At 36.3% G+C, this 21,152-nt stretch overlaps 1 protein-coding gene across 12 annotated transcripts in view; it reads left to right on the plus strand.

Moving 5' to 3' along the window:
* LOC115223172 (E3 ubiquitin-protein ligase UBR4) overlaps window positions 1-21,152 on the plus strand; it is a 197,368-nt gene that overhangs the window by 35,955 nt on the left and 140,261 nt on the right. For 9 of the 12 annotated variants that reach the window (XM_036512184.1, XM_036512187.1, XM_036512188.1 and 6 more), the window contains exons 12-30: window positions 927-1,117; window positions 2,035-2,120; window positions 3,156-3,238; window positions 4,421-4,506; window positions 5,323-5,569; window positions 6,354-6,477; window positions 7,177-7,279; window positions 8,963-9,107; window positions 10,258-10,337; window positions 11,280-11,402; window positions 12,633-12,815; window positions 12,909-13,031; window positions 13,865-14,002; window positions 16,137-16,228; window positions 16,340-16,559; window positions 17,953-18,034; window positions 19,062-19,140; window positions 19,745-19,835; window positions 20,386-20,507. In XM_036512184.1, coding sequence (XP_036368077.1) covers window positions 927-1,117; window positions 2,035-2,120; window positions 3,156-3,238; window positions 4,421-4,506; window positions 5,323-5,569; window positions 6,354-6,477; window positions 7,177-7,279; window positions 8,963-9,107; window positions 10,258-10,337; window positions 11,280-11,402; window positions 12,633-12,815; window positions 12,909-13,031; window positions 13,865-14,002; window positions 16,137-16,228; window positions 16,340-16,559; window positions 17,953-18,034; window positions 19,062-19,140; window positions 19,745-19,835; window positions 20,386-20,507 — 2,398 coding nt within the window. The remainder of the gene's footprint in view (window positions 1-926; window positions 1,118-2,034; window positions 2,121-3,155; window positions 3,239-4,420; window positions 4,507-5,322; window positions 5,570-6,353; window positions 6,478-7,176; window positions 7,280-8,962; window positions 9,108-10,257; window positions 10,338-11,279; window positions 11,403-12,632; window positions 12,816-12,908; window positions 13,032-13,864; window positions 14,003-16,136; window positions 16,229-16,339; window positions 16,560-17,952; window positions 18,035-19,061; window positions 19,141-19,744; window positions 19,836-20,385; window positions 20,508-21,152) is intronic. The other 3 variants (XM_036512185.1, XM_029793615.2, XM_036512194.1) reach the window with 1 other exon arrangement.

Genomic DNA, 21,152 nt, shown 5'->3' on the forward strand with positions numbered 1-21,152 from the left:
GCCCATCATGTGTGTATATATATACACACACACACTCTCTTGTTTACTTGTTTCAGTCATTCGACTGTAGCCATGCTGGAGCACTGCCTTTAGTTAAACAAATTGACCCCAGTACTTATTCTGTCGGTATCTTTTGCATATATACAATGTTTATGTATGTATTTATGTGTGTGCTTGTGCCCTCCCCCCAGACCATCTCTTGACAACTGATGCTGGTGTGTTTATGTCCCTGTAACTTAGTGCTTCACCAAAAGAGATCGATAGAATAAGTGCTACGCTTGCAAAGAATAAGTCCTGGGTTCAATTTCTTCGACTAAAACCCCTCTAAGACGGTGCTCCAGCATGGCTACAGTAAATTGACTGAAACAAGTAAAAGAATAAAAGAATTACATTTGACAGAATAATCTGAATGCTTCAGAGTTAAGAAAATACTATTCTATCCAGTGATAAATATAATTTTTGAGATTTATAAAACAGGCGCAGGTTCCGGGTTCAGTCTCACTGCGTGGCATCTTGGGCAAGTGTCTTCTGCTATAGCCCCGGGCCGACCAATGCCTTGTGAGTGGATATGGTAGACGGAAACTGAAAGAAGCCCGTCGTATATATGTATATATATATATATATATATATGTATGTGTGTGTGTGTTTGTCTCCCTAGCATTGCTTGACAACCGATGCTGGTGTGTTTACGTCCCCGTCACTTAGCTGTTCGGCAAAAGAGACCGATAGAATAAGTACTGGGCTTACAACGAATAAGTCCCGGGGTCGATTTGCTTGACTAAAGGCGGTGCTCCAGCATGGCCGCAGTCAAATGACTGAAACAAGTAAAAGAGTTAAGAGTAATTTTATTTTCAAGCCTTATTTTCTCTAATTTTAGTTGTTGCTAAATACCCTTAATTGCACATAACTTATTGTTTGCCTTATAGTAGAAGATGATGAACCACTGTTAGGCTTATGGTTTGAAGAAACACTCTCACCTACAGAAACAACTGATCGAGCACCTTCACCACCACCTGCTCCTACACAAGATGGAACCAACAATGGAAAACGTTCTCGACAAGTTAGTGATGATGACAGCAGACCAAATTTTATTCCTGACCGAAAAGAGCCAGATGGGGTGACTAACCATTTTGTCTTTTTTTAATTTGAAATTGTAAGTTTTGAATTGTTCGGTCTTTATATAAGAAATGTAGAATTAGGGAAACATGATGATGAACGTCATCTAATGCAGTGCTTTTCAAACTTTTTGCTTGAGTGGAACCCCAAGGAAACATTCCGCTGGCTCGAGGAACACCTGTGCAATAATTTAATAGTCTTATGCACACATATCTGCACAGGAGAATTAAAAATTACTGCCGATTTTAGCAGTTTTGTAACTTCTTGCGGAACCCCTGGACTGTACTGGCGGAACCCCAATGTCTGTTGTCCATGCTGGCATGGGTTGGACAGTTTCACCAGGGCTGGCAAGCTGAGGGGCTGCACCAGTCTCCAGTTTGATTTGGCATAGTTTCTATAGCTAGATGCTAACCACCCCGAAAGTGTAATGGGTGCTTTTATGTGCCATGAGCATGGGTGTCAGTTGCATGGCACCAGTATCTGCCATAACCACGATTTCACTTGGCTTGATGGGTCTTCTCAAGCATGGCATATTGCCAAAGGTCTTGGTCATTTATCAAACCCCTGTTGACTGAAGAATTGTTGCAAGACATTAAAAAGTTGCTGTTGATGTGAATCATCTCTCCCCTTTCTAGCATCATCATCATCATCATCATTTAGCATCCGTTTTCCATGCCGGCATGGGTTGGACGGTTCAACTGGGGTCTGTGAAGCCGGAAGGCTGCATCAGGCCCAGTCAGATCTGGCAGTGTTTCTACGGCTGGATGCCCTTCCTAACGCCAACCACTCCGTGAGTGTAGTGGGTGCTTTTTACGTGCCACCCGCACAGCATGATTAAATAAATAATTTGGTAAAATAATTATAAATCCTTGATGAATTTTTCTTTTCATTTCGTATTTTATTTCCTTATTTTTATAGTTTGTCCACTTAGCTGCAGATATATTAAACTTCATGAACCACTATTTTATCAATTCAGTCAATCCAGCTATACAGAAGCTTCTAAGGTAAAGTATCAGATTTCATTGCTTCTAAATGTTCTGTATTTTGTTTCTCTTTTTTGTTATCTAGCATGTTTTTTTTTTATGGTTATTAAAAAATCATTTTTGTCTGTGGGGTTATTATAGCAAAAGACACATGCCCTAAATGCCACACCATACAACTGAGCCTGAAATTATGGTTTGAAAGCAAACATGTTAACTACACAGCTGAGTGCGCATGCATGCGTATGTGTTTGTGTATAAATAGCATTGATATGTTGTTTCTTGTGTGAGTAAATTGGTGAAATGATGGCTTATAATATTGGCTTCAAATATTCGGCATAAGGAGTACAATTTCAAGGATGGAACTAAGTCAATTACATCGAACCCCAGTACTCAACTGGTACTTATTTTATCGACCCCCAAAAGGATGAAAGGCAAAGTTGACCACAGCAGTATTTGACCTCAGAGCATGAAGACGGGTGAAATGCAGCTAATGATTGCTTATAACATTAAGCAGTGTTCTGTTATGTTATTTGTGAGTGGTGCAATGGCACAGATTGTGGTTCATTGTAACTTTTCTATTGGAGCCAGTATTATAGTTTGTGTATGTTTAAAGTTAGTCAATACTCATGTCAGATGTGATTAGAATGTTATGATTTCATCACTGAATGATATTGTGTGTATATATATATATATATATATATTTTTTATATATATATAAAAAATAATAAATGCACCCTTTTAAAGCCTATCCAGGCTCATGGGCCCGGTTTCTATGGCGTATGTGTTCCCTAGCTGGAGGGGATGCCAGTCCATCGCAGCGTTATTTTTGCCAGCTGAGTGGACTGGAGCAACGTGAAATGAAGTGTTTTGCTCAAGAACACAACGCATCGCCCGGTCCAGGAATCGAAACCACAATCTTACGATCATGGTGCTGACACCCTAACCACTAAGCCACACGCCTCCACACACAGACACGCACACACACACACACACACACATATAAAATCACACACCTGATTTAGGATATTCTTTATTAACAAAATTTACTACTTTCAGGGAGGCTTTGAATGAAGAACACATGTCTAATCTTGCATTGGTTATCAAAGAACTGGATAAAGAATGCTGCCGATCTGGTTCAGGTTAGTCTTTAAACTTTACTCATGGAAATATCAGAAACTTAAACCTTGATTTTTGGTTATGACTAATGATGTATACATAATGATTGTTACTCATTACTATGATATTCTTTCAAATTGGTTTTGATTGTTGCATTCGCAGTAATATTTTGCGATTTTTCTTCTGTTTGTTAAATAGAAAATTTTCGATGTAACATTTGTCTGTATCTAATTAAATGCTTACCCATTAATACAAGACAAAATTAAATACTATGGAGTATTTACTGATTGGGGTTAATTGTAATTAATTCATTATCATCATTTTTACATCTGCATTTTCAATGCTGGCATGGGTTAGACATGACTTGCCGAGGCTATTTTCTATGGTTGAATATCTACCCTGTTTGCCAACCTCTATTTATAATAATTAAGGTTTCTTATTTCTTTATTGCCCACAAAGGGCTAAACATAGAGGGGACAAATAAGGACAGACAAACGGATTAAGTCGATTATATCGACCCCAGTGCGTAACTGGTACTTAATTTATCGACCCTGAAAGGTTGAAAGGCAAAGTCAACCTCGGCGGAATTTGAACTCAGAACTTTAAGACAGACGAAATACGGCTACGCATTTCGCCCGGCATGCTAATGTTTCTGCCAGCTCGCCGCCTTCAAATAATAATTAAGGTTTCTATCAAGAAGACACTTGCACCTTGGGCAAGTATCTTCTACCACAGACTCAAGCTGCTCAAAGCCTTGTGAGTGGATTTGGGAGATGAAAACTAAAAAGAAGCCTGTTGTGAGTATGTATCCATCCCTGTACTTGTCATGATATTCTGTGATGGTTCTAAATGAGTTGCCATCATACAAGTGATACGTTTATTTCCAGTCTTCTGCGAAAAACATGTCTGGCCATGGGGGAAAATATTATCTTGCTTGGAAACAGAAATAGGAAATGAGGGTTGGCAGGGCATCTGGTCATAGAAAATCTGCTTCAATAAATTCTATTTGACCCATGCAAGCATGGACATTAAAATGATGATGGTGATGGATTAAGTTTGGAGATTTTCTTGGGAGATGTGTGTTCCTAGGAAAATATCAGTTATCAAGATATTTCTGAAATTTTTCCAGTCTTGTTTTACTTTTTTTTTTATTTTGTTTTATTTTGAAAGTATCTTCAGTAATTTATTTTCATTTTTAATTATAGATCGCACCTATGAAGAGCTTTCAGTTGCTTTGGCAAAGTTTAACCACAGTTTAGTGGCAACTGGCTCGCTATCAGAGAATTTGCAGGTAATAATGACATTTGTTTTAAATTCTAAGAATATTTTAAACCTTTTTGTATTTGAATTTGTTGTTTTAACAGCTCTCTTCCTCTCTCTCTCTCTCACCCCAACTACCTACTAACTTCTTATATATGTTTTTCTATGCTGGCAAGGGTGGATTAAGTCTTTCATATTCTGGCATTCACAGCACCAGTCCCATTGGATTGTATGTAGTTTGATAGCAAAGGGAAGAGAAGCCAAAACTTGCCACCAGAGAAAAGTGCACATAAAGAAAAGAAAACTCAGTAATGCCATTGGTGAGCATCTTCAGATGCAGTTGCTGCATGCAAGACTACCACTCTTGTGTGGGCCTGTACAGCCACAGCAGACACTGCACTGCCATCAGCAGTTAACACAAAACTCTACTGGTGCAGATCTACGGTCTTTAGAGACTGACAGATGCCCATTAATTTGATAGTTAATAGAAAAAAAAAATTCTCTTAATTCCACCATTGTAAAGAACACATGATTGAGGTTTAAGCTTCTTTGCCATTTCTTAAGTTCTCACTCATATAGGTTGTCAAATCATGTTGTTACCTTGTCTAGTTTATATTCTGATAAAGAGCAGATTGTGTTTGCTTTATCAGTATCTGCCAGACAACGAAAAAAAATGTTTTAATGAACAAGAAACTGACAGCGCAATATATTGTTCCTAACTAATGGGTTTTTGTTTTGTTCCCTTCATAATTACCCTGTTACAAAACGCGCTTAATTTTAAAATGAAAATCAAATTATTTGTTTTTATAGTTTCTGATACAATTTTTTAAAAAATTTCATCTTCTAGGATTGTCTTCTGATTAGCTTGGGAGTGAATCCTAATACTTCCGAGGCTTGGCCTCTTACAGTATATCCTCGCACTCTCGCAGTTCTAGCAGAAGTCATTCTTCTGCGCCAACAGAAGGAAAGAGAAACCTCCCCCAAAATCATCAGGAGTGTTACTGAGGTTCAGGTAATGAATATATGGGCTCAGTTCACTCGAACATTGAAGCAAGCTATTTTAAACTTTGATAACAAAATTGATCAATTTGAAGGTTAGTACTGTTTTTCACTCTTGGCTTTTTCCATTTTAAATAGTTTTCCAGAATGTTTCCAAAAAGCTACTTGTTCCCAAATTTATAATGTTTAAATTTTTCAGTTTGTAGAGAAATCTATTTATCATACACACATGATTCTCTAAACTGGTATCCAATGTGATGCCCTTCTATTTTTTTCCCTTGTGGATAAAATATTTAAAATTTTCAGTTCTGTTTCTTTCATTTACAATAACTTTTATTCAGTTTATCATCATCATCATTGTTTAACGTCCGTTCTCCATGCTAGCATGGGTTGGACGGTTCGACCGGGGTCTGGGAAGCCAGAAGGCTGCACCAGGCTCCAGTCTGATCTGGCAGTGTTTCTACAGCTGGATGCCCTTCCTAACGCCAACCACTCTGTGAGTGTAGTTGGTGCTTTTTACATGCTACCGGCACAGGCGCCAGAGGAGGCTAGCAACGGCCATGATTGGTTGGTGCTTTTTACGCGTCACCAGCACAGAAGCCAATCTATTTTTACGAATTTTTAATTAAATTTGTCTTGGAAGCATAATTAAATAATAATTAATTGCCATTATATCTGTCTATATAAATAATACCTTTTACATTCCATCTTAATGTTGGTTGTATCTACAAAAAATGGAAAAATGAAGCAAAAATGCTATATTGTGTCAGTGTAAGCTTGCATCTTGTTAAGTCATGATGTCTTTTTTCTCTCCGTGTTCTTAAGTGGTATTTTATGGAAATATGCACCAAATGTGAATATTTTTCTCTGTTTTTTCAGATGTCAATGTGGAACATTTGCAGGTCCTTTTGTTCCTTTTCCACAGCTTGCCTCTGATGCAGAAGAAGTCTCTACTATTGCAACTGGCTGAACATCTTATTGCGATTTCTCAGGTAGATCACAGGTAAATGCTATTTTTTTTTTTAGCTAAGTTTTATGATTTTTCATCTAAAATCTTACTTGATGAATCTCAGTTTATTTTGAAATGATATTTGTGAATGATTGTATAATTGCTACACATAAAGTAGTTTCAATTAAGCTTTTCTTTCAATCCTCATATATTGTAGTTAATGTGAGTAAATTCCTTCATGGAAAGACTTTGTATTTTGGCTGTGTTGGGATATTCTTTCAGACTGTAACTGCATATTTCTTTGTGGACAGAAGTTGTACATAGTCTCTAAGGAAGGTACCAAGTAGCCAGTATTTAAGTCAGATCATTCAGAAAATTTTCTGACTGCAGAAGAATACAAAAAAGACACGTGTTAAATCTTGTGTTTCAATGCAAGGAAACTTCTGTAAATGCACATACAGCTGCATTGGTATAAGAAGACATTCAATTACATCTTTGCAAATGCACTCAGGTTTCTATAAAATATTATATTGGGTTGGTTAATCTCTGACTGTTTGTGAGTATTGAGACTATAGCAGGATGTTATCTGCATGGTTTAAAAGGTATACATGTGTGTGTGTATCTCTCTCTGTAATGTATATATGTGGGGTGGAGGTGAATATATATATCTCATAAAATGCATATATAGTATATGTGTGTGTGTGTGTATATGTATATAAACATATATTCTATTCTCATATATTTTCCTTGCAGTAAACTGGTTGGCTCTGTACCACTTCCTCTGTCTCGTCTGATGCTAGTTTTTGATTACTTTGTGCACTATTTTTATGATCCACCTGCTGTTCTCATTGATCAAGTAAGAAACCTCATTTTTACTAATATCATAGTTTTCTGTAATAATAAAAAACACTAGTAAATCTGCATTATTTTGTTTCTATTTTAATTTCAAAGGTGATGTTTTGTGCAGCATTTTAGTTGTCACAAGACCTCTCTTGAGCAGAGCCTAAGATATTAAACCACCTGTACAATTGTAGAAAATCTGTCTTGATATAGAAATTTGTTTTATTTACTGAATTGCAATGAGACATTATTTTTGGAAGTTGTTTATTTAGTGAAGTTAACTTATGCCTTACATTATAAATCTTAACAATATTAAGTTTAATTTCTTAATATTAGCATTGACAAGGAATAGAGACTCTTGGCTGTTTGCTGAGCTTGAGAAGGCATGTCAAGCTAAGTAAAAGCATATTTGCCTGTGCATATAGGCATGTCCCCTGCATCCCTCCAGCTGAGCATTCCTAAAAAAGTACCCGTACTGGTGCCAGGTAAATGCACCTGTCTTGATGCTGTGTAAAAGCACCCATCATCATCATCATTGTTCGACTGTGGTCGAGACGATGTAATTTACCATGCTACGCCAGACTTCACGGTCCATCATAGCATTGAAGTTTCAGACATTCAGCTGAATACTTGACAGACACTGACTTTACTGACGACATCACTCTTATCAGTGATTCTCTCTCCAATGCCCAGTCTCTTTTACAATCTCTCGAACAAGCCTCAAATTGTGTAGGTCTAAGAAGATAAAATAGAGAAGGAAGGAGAAGAGAGTAGAAGAATAGGAAGGAGCAAGAAGATGAGGAAAGGAGAAAAGAGGAGAAAAAGAGAGAGAAGAAATAGAAAGCACCCAATACACTCTGTAAAGTGGTTGGTGTTAGGAAGGAGATGGAGCCTGGATGTGACTCCTCAGCTGTCCAGCTCCCATCAGACTGTCCAACCCATACCAGCATGGAAAACAGACATTAAATGATGTAATTCAATAAACATTTGTTGCTATATGAAAAATCGATTTTGTTTACATACTCTTTTCTCGAAATACTCACATTGTTTCAGTTAATTTTAAAAATAGGGGAGAATTCAATGAAAAAACTTTGTCATTAAGCCGGTGTTTGGAACATAAATCAAAATGAAATTTTAATGAACGGTGTCAATTCAGATTACTTTAAAAATAGGAAATTTCTATCCTAGAGCCAAGGGTGGTCTCAGACAGGTTGGGATCAAAAGGATTAAATTCAGATTATTGATACATCTGTTGATTAAATTCAGATTATTAATACATCTGTTTCATTTAAACACAAAAATGAAAGGGTTTAACCCTTTAGTGTTCACATTATTCTGCCAAAACAAAATGCTTTTTCATCCACATTGTTTTGAACTAATTATGCATTATCTTGTAGCTATGAGATTTTGATGAGGTAGCTGTTAATTTTTAAAATGATATTGTAGGGTTGGTGTGAGAGACCAGATCTGGCCAGTTTGAACGTAAAACAAGCAGAATACTTTTGGCCGGATATGGCCGGTTTAAATGCTAAAGGGTTAATGATCTTCAAATATAAACGGCATATTTTTTCTTTCTTAACTGTGTAACTGCATGTTTGTATTCTTTTAAGTTAAACTCATTAGTTTTTGAGTTTTTCTCTACGTCGAGCATTTACAATAACGTAAAATTCATTATTATCATCTATTTTCCAAATGCTAGGTACAGTGGAACCTTTTCACAGTACATACACTTGGGCAAGCAGGGGAGCGAGATGCCAGTTTACCAAGAGCAAGCCAATTCTTTCCATGCAGAGATGTTGAAGGAAATTTTCGAAAAAATCTGAGCCCCCAAGAAGCCACAGAAAGTAGGTTGTCTTGAGACAGTTTTTGTTGTTTTTTTTTTAATGTTGTATACCTTATTACACATATAAATAAATGATGTATTGTATAAACACATACAATTACACATGCACAAACACATTCTTTTCTCTCAAGCTTTACACCTCTTTGTTCCTCATCTGCTAGCTTTAAGTTGTCCCCAACCCACTTCTTGTTTGGGGGTTTGTAGTTTTGCAAGCTGTATGAAAAAAGTAGCCACCACAATTTGTAAAGTGGTTGGCATTAGGAAGGACATCCAGCCATAGAAACCATTCCAAAACAGACAGTGGAGCATGATGCAGTCTTTTGGGCTCTTTGAACCCTGTCAAACTGTTCAACCCATGCCAACATGGATGTTAAATGATGATGAGATAACACAAATTTATATTTATATATTATAATCCATGCAATGATTTTCTTTGGTTTGGATGAGTGGTTGTTGAATGGCATCTGCACCTTGTAGTTCAGTTGTTGTCATATATGTGTTTGTAATTAGTTTTTAGAATTTAAGTTTTCTTTGCATTAACATAACTGTTTACTAACAAAATGACATTGCTACTCAATACATATCTTTGAGTATTTGTATGCTTGGTTATGTGTTCCTTCAAAAACTGGCATTCTGCCGATTATGATGATAAGTGTTTCAGTCGATCCGATCAATGGAACAGTCTGCTCATGAAATTAACGAGCAAGTGGCTGAGCACTCCACACACACATACACATACACTTAACGTAGTTGTCAGGGAGATTCAGCATGACACAGTGTGACAAGGCTGGCTCTTTGAAATACAGGTTCAATTCATTTTTGCCAGCTGAGTGGACTGGAGCAATGTGAAATAAAGTGTCTTGTTTAAGGACACAATGCATCACAGGGAATTGAACTCTTGACCTCATGAACATGAGCTGAATACCCCTGAACACTTAGTCACATGCCTTCAGATCAGTTTTAAAGGGGTCACCTTGAAGAGATCAGTATGAACAACTTAGAAATACCTGGTTATTTTATTATTAATAATTATTATCTTAGAGGATTTTAGTTTTTAATTTTTATCCCTGTCTTTTAAAATTTGTTTTGTACACAAATAATAAATCAATGTGGAGTTAATTTTTTTTTTTAAATCTTGCTTTTTCTTCTAGTTGGTGCTTTCTACCCTCGTTTTTACAACTTGGGTCCCACAGAACTGCACATGCAAGATACACCAAAGGTAGATGGTCTGGTAAGTACTTATTTTTTCCTCACTCTTGATTAATCCTTTGATAATTTAGTCTTTAATGTTACACATTGCCTCTGTGTGCGTGCATGCGTGTATATATAAAAACGTGTACTGTAAACATTTCTCATCAACATTTTTCTAAATCCTATTACATTTCACACGGAATTTTTGATCTTTTGGTTTCAAAGTTTGACTTGTATGCTTGGAAATACAGAACCTTTAAATTATTTTACTTTATACATTTGTGCATAAAGTAAGATGTTCAAATTTCTGTGGAAGCTTTAATTAATAATTTTTCATGGCTATAGTTAAAAAACTTTGTTACAAAAATTTTGTTTATGTACTCATGAAAAATTTATTGAAATTTTTTGCAATAATTTCTGACATTTCTATGATGATAGTGAAAAACTTTCTTACAAAAATTTTATTTATGCATTCATATAAAGTTTATGGAAATTTTTTGTGAAAATTTCTGACATTCTATGATGATAGTAAAAAACTTTCTTACAAAAATTTTATTTATGCATTCATATAAAGTTTATGGAAATTTTTTGTGAAAATTCTGACATTTCTATGATGATAGTAAAAAACTTTCTTACAAAAATTTTATTTATGCATTCATATAAAGTTTATGGAAATTTTTTGTGAAAATTTCTGACATTTCTATGATGATAGTAAAAAACTTTCTTACAAAAATTTTATTTATGCATTCATATAAAGTTTATGGAAATTTTTTGTGAAAATTTCTGACATTTCTATGATGATAGTGAAAAACTTTCTTACAAAAATTTTATTTATGCATTCATATAAAGTTTATGGAAATTTTTTGTGAAAATTTCTGATATTTTAACTGTTATAGTTAAAAACTCTGACAAATTTTATTTGTGCATGCATGTAAAATTCATTAAGATTTATATAAAAATTTCTTATGCTTTTATTCTTCAGGCCTGTAGTTTCCTTTTGTCCAGTACAGAAACTGTCAGTTACAACAAATTATATGAAGCATGTATTGTTTTATTAATGGCTGGATCCAAATGTGATAAAGTGTTGGAAAAATTGAACTTGCTGGTAAGAACTGATTTATTCAACTTTTTGAGTAAATAGCTGGTAATTCAGAGATAACATCACACGCAGTCCATCTAACCATCCTCAACTTCTTATCGTGTCTTCCTCTTTTGCAATTTCCTTCCACTTGGATTGCTTGATGCTTCTTTACTCAATCGACATTCTCCCCGTGCATCACATGTCTGTACCAGTGCAGTCTTTTCTCTTCACACTACACTTGACTTCTCACTCGTTCTCATTCCTGCTCCATAATTCATAAACATACATTGTGGTGGAAGCACTCCGTCAGTTACGACGATGAGGGTTCCGGTTGATCCGACCAACGGAACAGCCTGCTCGTGAAATTAACGTGTAAGTGGCTGAGCACTCCACAGACACGTGTACCCTTAACGTAGTTCTCGGGGATATTCAGCGTGACACAAAGAGTGACAAGGCCGGCCCTTTGAAGTACAGGTACAACAGAAACAGGAAGAAAGAGTGAGAGAAAGTTGTGAAAGAGTACAGCAGGGATCACCACCATGCCCTGCTGGAGCCTCGTGGAGCTTTAGGTGTTTTCGCTCAATAAACACTCACAACGCCCTGTCTGGGAATCAAAACCGCGATCCTACGACCGCGAGTCCGCTGCCCTAACCACTGGGCCATTGCGCCTCCGTAAACATACATTACACATGCATCAGAGCATGTCAATCTCATGCGCAATCATCATAGCATTTTCACCTCAAATACATTCAGCAGAGCGTGTCCTCTTCATACATATCCAGCAGAGCGTACTCCATTTCTGTGCAGCTTTTCCACATCCTCTGTATTCAATGCTTACATTTCTCTACCATGTAATACCACACTTGGTACCCAAGCATTAATGCAATCTGTAGAATCCCTTTGTTGCTAACATGGAATAAACTGCCTGCGTCAGTTGTTGACTGCCTTGACACTGCATCCTTTAAGGCCCTCATGCTTTCCGAAATCCGCCAAAACTACACCTGATTATATATACACTTTAGATGAGTTGTAGTGCACCTGAGCACTTTACACAATTATTATTATTATTATTATTATTATTATTATATATATATAAAGTTCCCTGAACGTTTTTTCATCCTTTGCTTTGATCAATGTTGACATAGTAAAACCTACCAAATTAATTATTAATAAAGATGTGAATGAATAATGGAAACAATGTTATTGATTTATTAATTCGATTTGCATTCTCTTCTTCTTCTTCTTCTTCTTCAGGAGGCTTCTGTTATGAATTATCACTTTATAATTTGCTGGCGTCTTCTGGCCTGTCTACCTCCATCTTTGGAATACCTACAGATGCTTGAATCTGGAGAATTAGGAATGGGTCCTGGGCATATTCTTCACACACTCAGATGGGCTCCCAGACTTGGACACAAAACATTTTCAGGGTGGATTAAGGTAGTTAATTATACTTTGTTTTTGTTAATTCAAGATAATTTTTTTCCACTTCATTTTCTTGGTTTTAACTCACTTTTATTACTTGTCTTTCAGGATAGTTTAGTGAAACAAGGGCAGACAACACATCAGGCGGATCAACTCCTCACCAATGCTGATAAAATGGCTAACTCTGTATATTATGATGTTCGACTAGCTATTAATTTTATTCAAGAACAGGTGATGATTTTATTAACTTATTTTTGAATTTCAAATTCAACTTTTTCTTTTTTTTATACATGTTCATTCACTAAAGTACTAATAAGGAAATGTGTTAACTATTTCGTATTGCTTATGTGAGAGATGTGGAGGCGCAATGGCCCAGTGGTTAGGGCAGCGGACTCGCGGTCATAGGATCGCGGTTTCGATTCCCAGACCGGGCGTTGTGAGTGTTTATTGAGCGAAAACACCTAAAAAAAGTTCCACGAGGCTCCGGGAGGGGATGGTGGTGATCCCTGCTGTACTCTTTCACCACAACTTTCTCTCACTCTTACTTCCTGTTTCTGTTGTACCTGTATTTCAAAGGGCCGGCCTTGTCACTCTCCGTGTCATGCTGAATATCCCCGAGAACTACGTTAAGGGTACACGTATCTGTGGAGTGCTCATCCACTTACACGTTAATTTCACGAGCAGGCTGTTCCGTTGATTCGGATCAACCGGAACCCTCATCGTCGTAACCGACGGAGTGCTTCCATCATGTGAGAGATACTTTAAAAAATGAATGAAGTTTAGTTGCTATTTCTATCACTTTGAGGCAGTGTGGCAGTTCTGCCACATTGGCTGAATCAGTGAAGTGTGATTTGACATTGCACAAATCTATTTTAAACATAATACAGTCACATAGTATTTTTAGCAATTTAGCTGCTGATTCAATATTCATCACAAAAGAAACTATAAATGCAGCTGATCTGTTCAGTCATAATAAGCTAAAGTAGGGAGTATCCTGCAAATATATCTGTTAAACATTATATGTCAGTTTTATTTCTATTTCTTTTATATTTCAACTGAAATAGATGACTAGCTTCCCTGCTGTTGATCACCGGACTATTCTTTCTTCTAATGATCTTCCTGGACTATCTTCAATTTTAATGCTTGATGCTGTTGTTGCCAAAGTCCAAATCTCTTTGGATGAAATCTTTACAAAGGCTATGGTAAGTTGGATATTCTGTTATTTATATTTCATCTTTATTTGAAGCTAGCATAACAGTCCGGCAGAATCATTGGAGTGTTGGACAAAATGTTTTAGTTGTTTTGGTTCTTTGTTCCAAGTCATTGCCGGTCATTGTGTCAGGCACCCAGAAGAACTTCAGTGTCAATAGCTGTCTGTTGAAGGCAAAAATCAACTGTGGTGGGAAGAAAATATCTAACTTATTTGGACAGCTAGCTTCAGAACAGTGGAATGGCAAATTTTGATGAATTAAGAACATGTATGGGGGACTGTGATGGATGGTGTGCTCACATGAAATCATTGAAGCATCTGGTAGGATGGCCAAGACTAAACTAAACTTATGTTCTGAGTTCAAATCTCACCGATGTTAGTTTTGCTTTTCATTACTTTAAAATATGATGACCGCATACACTTGCTGGCTTCTAGTATGCGGATCTTTCAACTGGCAGCACTTGCATGTGCAAGTTGTTTGCCAAACATTTAAGGTCGATTAAATACGGTACCAATCAGTTACTGGGATCGGTGATATCAACTAACCACTCCCCCTTAAAATTGCTTTCCTTGTTCTTAAACTAAAAACTGTTATATGAAGCTGGTGTAAAACAAAGAATCCAATTTGATTGACACATTCTATTTGTATTTTAACCCTTTAGTGTTCAGATTATTCTGTCAAATGTGATATTTGTTTATTTATATTGTTTTGAATTAATCATGCATTATCTTGTAATTTAGAGATTTCAGTGATGCTATTTTTTAGTTTTAGAATGACATGGTAGGGCTGAGGTGAGAGGTGAGATCTGGTCAGTTTCAATATAAAACAGGTTAAATATTTTGGCTGGATATGGCCGGTTTGAATGCTAAAGGGTTAAAGCAAAATGCTAATAGTGACATAAACTATAAGTATTTGTATTGACATTCTTACCCTTAAAATCATCTGTCTGTGTGTGTATGGAAATTTGAAAGGTCATTGGAGTCTGACACACACTACTCTATGGTTTCTAGATAATAAAGCTCTGAAATACTGTGACATGTCTTTGACATCTGAAGACTGTTCATATTATGTGGATCTAGCATTAAACTGACAATTCAGGTTTTTCCATGATGTGCTCATTCCACCCAACAGTCGTCAGGCATTCCCCCCATATTTTGTGATTTCCAGTGCCTTGGAACATATCACTTGTGCTGACTCCAATGCCAACTATTCTGTGCTCTTCAACTCATTTGGTCAGCTCTTATATATAAAATCAACACATTGTTTTTGTTAGTGTTTTTCTAATCAATCTGATTTTAGTATTTTGTATACTCAGATTTTTAAAACCCTTCTAACTTTTTTTTATTATATTTTTTAAAAACTCTTTATATTATTAAGTTTTCAATATCAGCCTTTTGAAACTTGGCAGCTTTTTTTAAATTAAAAAAATGAATTAATCATATATATATATATATATATATCATTGATATTAAAATATATATAATTTAGAAAATTACTATTTTTGAATCTCACAACGAGAGATATTCAGCAACAGTACTTTGTAGTAAAGATTGTTTTCCAACATAACATGGCTTAGGATGAAAGTTTCTCTAATTTAGCCCCATGAGACATGACATCGTCTCCAGCTGGCCATACAACACAATCTATGTCCTTATATTTCCTTATATTTTCGAAAATATTGTTCGAAAGTATAAGGACACAGATCATGTCGTATAGCCAGCTGGAGATGATGTCTCCTGGGGCTAAATCACAGCGACATTTGTCCTAAACCAGGACTGCCCTGATATGTTGGCAACCAATCTTTACTACATATATAATTTAAATATTAAAATCAATAAATAAAATAAAATGTTACTATCCCATTTATTCTCCACATTCAGCAACCTTTCTGTGTCTCCCTTCCACCTTCCCTTAATTCCATCTGGACCTATCACATTACCCCTCTCTCTCTCTCTCTCTCAACATTGAAGGTGATCTTTTAGCACCTGACTTATTTTAACAAGACAAAATGTTTTCAAACTCAGATTAGAATAATTTGCTGTATGATGTTTTACGTAAGAACTTCTTGTCTGACGAATTTTCAATATTTAAAAAAATTCTTTTTTGTTTTAAAAATCTAAAATAGGCTGATCCTGATCCCTACAAATCAATGGTAATTGCTTGGGACTTAGTCCCTTCTGCTTTTCGTTTAGTAGAAGTTTACACAGTTTTTGTCAGGTATGTTCCATATTTTAACACCTAATTTGAAATGTCGTTAATCTTGATATCTTATTTATTGTAATTCATTTTGAAATAACAAATTTATGAATTTATTTATTTGTATGTTAGATCTTGTATTCTGGGACAAGTGGCTCAAACAGGAGATATTGAGTTGACTCAACACATGCTTGAAGCATATGGTACTGCCATCAGTATTGGTTCAAGCCATTCCTCTGCAGTGTCTATGCTAGGACTGGGGATTTTCAACTGTCTGCCGGCTCCCATCAAAAATGCTATCGAAAAGTGGAACAACAGTAGTGGCAATGAATTCCCTACTATAGGAGCCTGGGTGAGTTGAAAGCCTTTCACATCTATTTTGACTTGATTATTTCCGTGCTTAGTTTTATATTTGTGCAATAATTGCTTCTGTGATTCATGTGATTTGTATTTTAGAAAATATTTATTGTGCTTTTATAGCTGTCCTTGCCAGGTCTGTCTTTGTGTTTTTTGAATGTGTGTATGTTTGTGTGTGCAAATGTGTTTGTGTAATTGAATGTTTCTTAATTTTATCATTAACCCTTTCGTTACCATATTTATTTTGAGATGCTCTGTGTTTCTTTCAATTAATTTTAAATATAACAAAGAATTTAGTTATCATTAAGCTAGAGTTAGGAACATAAATTGTGACTAAGGTTTGGTGGAAGATTTTAATTCAATACTTATGAAAGTAAGACATTTGCACCACAGAGCCAGAGCCGGTTTTGGCCGGGTTGGTATCAAAAGGGTTAATGTGGGTGTGGAGGTGCTTTGAAAATACCTCATGCAGTGCTGACCGTGCCCTGCATAGTTACAACTTGCCCTTTGGCAAGGTATAGCACCTGTTCAGCTACCCTGCCAGGGGTATAGTGAAGTCGTGGGACTGCAGTATGGTGGATTGCGAAGAGGCAGTGGAAGAGCTCAACTGAGCTAATGGTGCTTCTTTCATTGATGCTGAGCCGAGGAATCCTAGATTAATGGTCAGGATCACCAAAATCTATCAAGAGAGTAACTGCAATGCATCCATAGGGGCAGCATCCATGGTTGTATAATTAGCTAATGTTCCCAATACAGATTTGTAATAATGGAATTGGATGGTGTCAGTCATGGGACTCCGCGAAAGCAGCAAAAGAAAAAAACGTTAGTATGTATATTCATTGACTTGTGTAATCTTGACACGGGTACGTGTTTCATAGGACTGTCGGCACATGGTTTATAGGGTCCCTAACTACTCTCTATACTTACACCTTTACCCCCTTCATCCACCCACTATGGTTTTTCTGCTATTATTGCTCTCGCTTTCTCTTGAGTGGTGAAAGCGTAGGATTGCGAGGTCCTCTTTGTCCTTCGTTGATGAGGACCTATCAGCCCCTCTCTAGCATTGGTGCTGCAAAAAATGCTCCCTGTACATGCTGTAGACTGGTTGGCAGTAGAGAGGGCGTTCAGCAATAGAAATGAAACCAAATGACATGTATGAGCAACAAAAGCAGTTACTCTTCGTAAGAAATGGCTTGGACCACAACACTTATCCAACATGGAAAGCAGACATAAAATGATGATAAGAGGAAAAATTGCTTTGAAATATTACTTCTCAATTTAAGTAATTAGAAATATTAGAAATGATTTTTGGAAGTTCTAAAGTAGTTTCAGTTTCCAATATTTTTATAAACCAAAACTTATTATTATTAATTTTGTTTTTCTCCTAGCGTAATGCATTTGCTAATGACATCATTCCTTCAGAAAGTTATATTGATGTGATCCACAGTGCACATATTGGAACATTATCAGGTAGGAATTTTTTTTTTTTTTTTCTGTCACATTCTGCTTGTTAATTCTATTTAAAATACTATAATTTTCTGAAATGTCCCTCTATCATGATTTTTTCCCCCAACTTAGTTGATGGATCTTGTCTTGTGGGTACTTGGTGACGTCACCAGTGCTGGAGAATTCAGTGCACGAAAAAAGAGCTCAGTACACTCTGTGAAGTGGTTGGCATTAGGAAAGGCATAAAGGCATCTGGCTGTAGAAATCATGCCAAAGCAGACACTGGAGTTTGGCCCAGCCCTCTGGCTCTTCTGTTCATGTCAAATTGTCCAACCCATGTTAGTGTGAAAAAAGGGATGTTAAATGATGACGATGATAGTCTGGCATGGCTGTGTGGTACGAGACTTGCTTCCCAACCATATGGTTCGGGGTTCAGTCCCACTGTGCGACACCTTGGGCAAGTATCTTCTACTATAGCCTCACGCCAACCAAAGACTTGTGAGTGCAGGTGTTAGGAAGGGCATCCAGCTGTAGAAACTCTGCCAGATCAGATTGGAGCCTGGTGCAGCCATCTGGTTCACCAGTTCTCAGTCAAATTGTCCAACCCATGCTAGCATGGAAAACGGACGTTAAATGATGATGATGATATAAATATATCTGTGTGTGAGAGAGAGTGAAAGACTAAGTCCCTCACCATTGCTTGACAACAGGTGTTGGTGTGTTTACATCTCTGTAACTTAGCAGTTTGACGAAAGATGCTGATAGAATAAGTACCAGGTTTTAAAAAATAAGTACTGGGGTCGATTCATTTGACTAAAAAATTCTCCAATACAGTGCTCCAGCACGGCCACAGTCTAATGACTGAAACAAGTAAAAGATAAAGATATATATCTTGCCTGGAAATTCTAAGTAACTTCCTACAAACAACCCAGATTTTTCATTGCTATTTTAAACATCATTTTCATATTTTTCTTTGTAATAATTAAATTTTTATATTTTAATTTATATTTTAATTTTCTTACTTTCGTTTTTTCCCTTCCACAATACCAAGGTCAAAGTCAGTTTTCTGTGAACAGTTCCCTTCGCCATGTACTTCAAGCATTAGTGCGCTTCTGTGGTGATATTGTCAAGTAAGTTTTTAAACTTAAATTCTATTAATTAAAAAAAATAAAAAAGACAAAAAATCTCATTTTTCTCTGTTGCTGTGTGCAGGATTTCATAGATTGTGATGACCAATTTGCTTCTTACCTGTATGAAAAAAACAAATGTAAAAAGGATGGAGGTGATGATTATAACGAGGATGGTGTGTGTGTGTACTGATGTCGAGTGATGTGTCATGTATGATAAAAATGGTGAAATTTAATTGTTCAATATCATTAACTAAAACCCTTGAAAGCTGTGCTCCAGTGTGGCCACAGTGCAGTGGCTTAAATCAGTAAAAGAAATGCCAAGACAAATAACCAGTGTTTGCATAAAAAAAAAAATTCTATTTTAAATACCCACCTAAATTGATTTCAAATTTTGGCACAAGGCCAGCAATTTTGGGGAGGGGGTCAGTCAGTTGCATCCCCCCCCCCCCTACTGACTGGTACTCATTTTATCAATCCTGAAAGGATGAAAGGCAAAGTTGACATTGACAGAATTTGAACTCAGTACCTGAAGGGGTTAAAACAATGGTGATAGAAAACTATTATAAGTTTAAAATATTTGTATATATTTTTATTTCCACTCTAGTTGGTGTCCAGAAACAACCGGGAATAACAAATATGTCAAGGCACTGTTTCCATTACTGTTTGATGCTTCAACAGAATATTTGGTTGACATGGTAGGTTCCTATATTTTTACTTCATTTACACAGATAAGGGAAATTATCTGAAATGATTCAAAATATGTTAGTCTTCTGCATGTACCAATTAAAATATACAACTGTGATCTTCCGCATCTAGATGTTCTCTTAGTTTTGATCTCAACAATTAGCTCCCACAAAATGTTGAATTAGTAAATAACATAAATGTATTAAAAATATGTTTTATTTTTTATGAGAGTTCCAATAAAAGAATCTAAATTTTTGTTTATATAACCCTTTATATATCCGGCCAAAAGTATTCTGCTTGTTTTTTTATGTTCAAATTGGCCATATCTGGTCTCTTACACCAACCCTACAATATCATCTTAAAAAATTAACAGCTACCCCGTCAAAATCTTATAACTACAAGGTAATGCATGATTAGTTCACAACAATGTAGATAAAAAAGGATTAATTTGGGCAGAATAATGTGAACACTAAAGGATTAAACCCTAAAATACAAAAATGTATACATAACCTACTGAGATGCATAGTTTTTATTCCTTTCATTTCTTTTTATTTATTTTAGGTAACAATGTCATTGGAAAGATTTCTTGGTGAAGGAGAAGGGGAGAAATTCATCATGAAAACTTACCTGTATGTACTGGAAGTTTGTCAAGAGCTTCTCATTGAATATACAAATGAATTAAGGTATGTATACCTGAATACATAGTAGAACTTATCAGTATTCCTGCATGGAAATTTTATTATAAGTAATATTGTGATTTCAGTTTTTAGTTTTATTAGTGGAAATCATGGCTGTGTGGTTGTTTGCTTCCCAACCACTTGGTTTCAGTCTCATTGTGTGGCACCTTGGGCAGGTGTCTTTTTTTTACAGCCCCTGGTGAACCAAAGCCTTGTGAGTGGATTTGGTTGACAGATGCTGTTAAAAGACCATACTATATGTGTGTGTGTGTTTGTGTGTTAGCATCTGTTTGTCATGACATCACGTGATAGCTGTAAATGGTGTTGCTATCATACATGCGGTGTCCTGTTTCCAGTCTTCTGTGAGAACTTGTCTGGCCACAGGGTGGAAATATTACCTTGCTTGGAAACAGGTGAAGGTTGGTGATAAGAATGGCTTCTGGCTGTAGAAAATCTGCTTCAACAAATTTCATCCAACCCTTGCTAGCAGGGAAAAGTGGATTTTAAAATGATGATGATGGAAGGAAATTGTGTGTTTCAGCAGCATCATCTTATCCCCCACCACCACCACCATCATATGTCTGTTTTCCATGCTGGCATGGGTTAGATAGTTAGACAAAAGGAGCTTGGGCAGCTCTTTGGTTGGCCTGC

This window comes from Octopus sinensis, linkage group LG22, assembly GCF_006345805.1.
Source record: "Octopus sinensis linkage group LG22, ASM634580v1, whole genome shotgun sequence".
Classification (NCBI taxonomy): domain Eukaryota; kingdom Metazoa; phylum Mollusca; class Cephalopoda; order Octopoda; family Octopodidae; genus Octopus; species Octopus sinensis.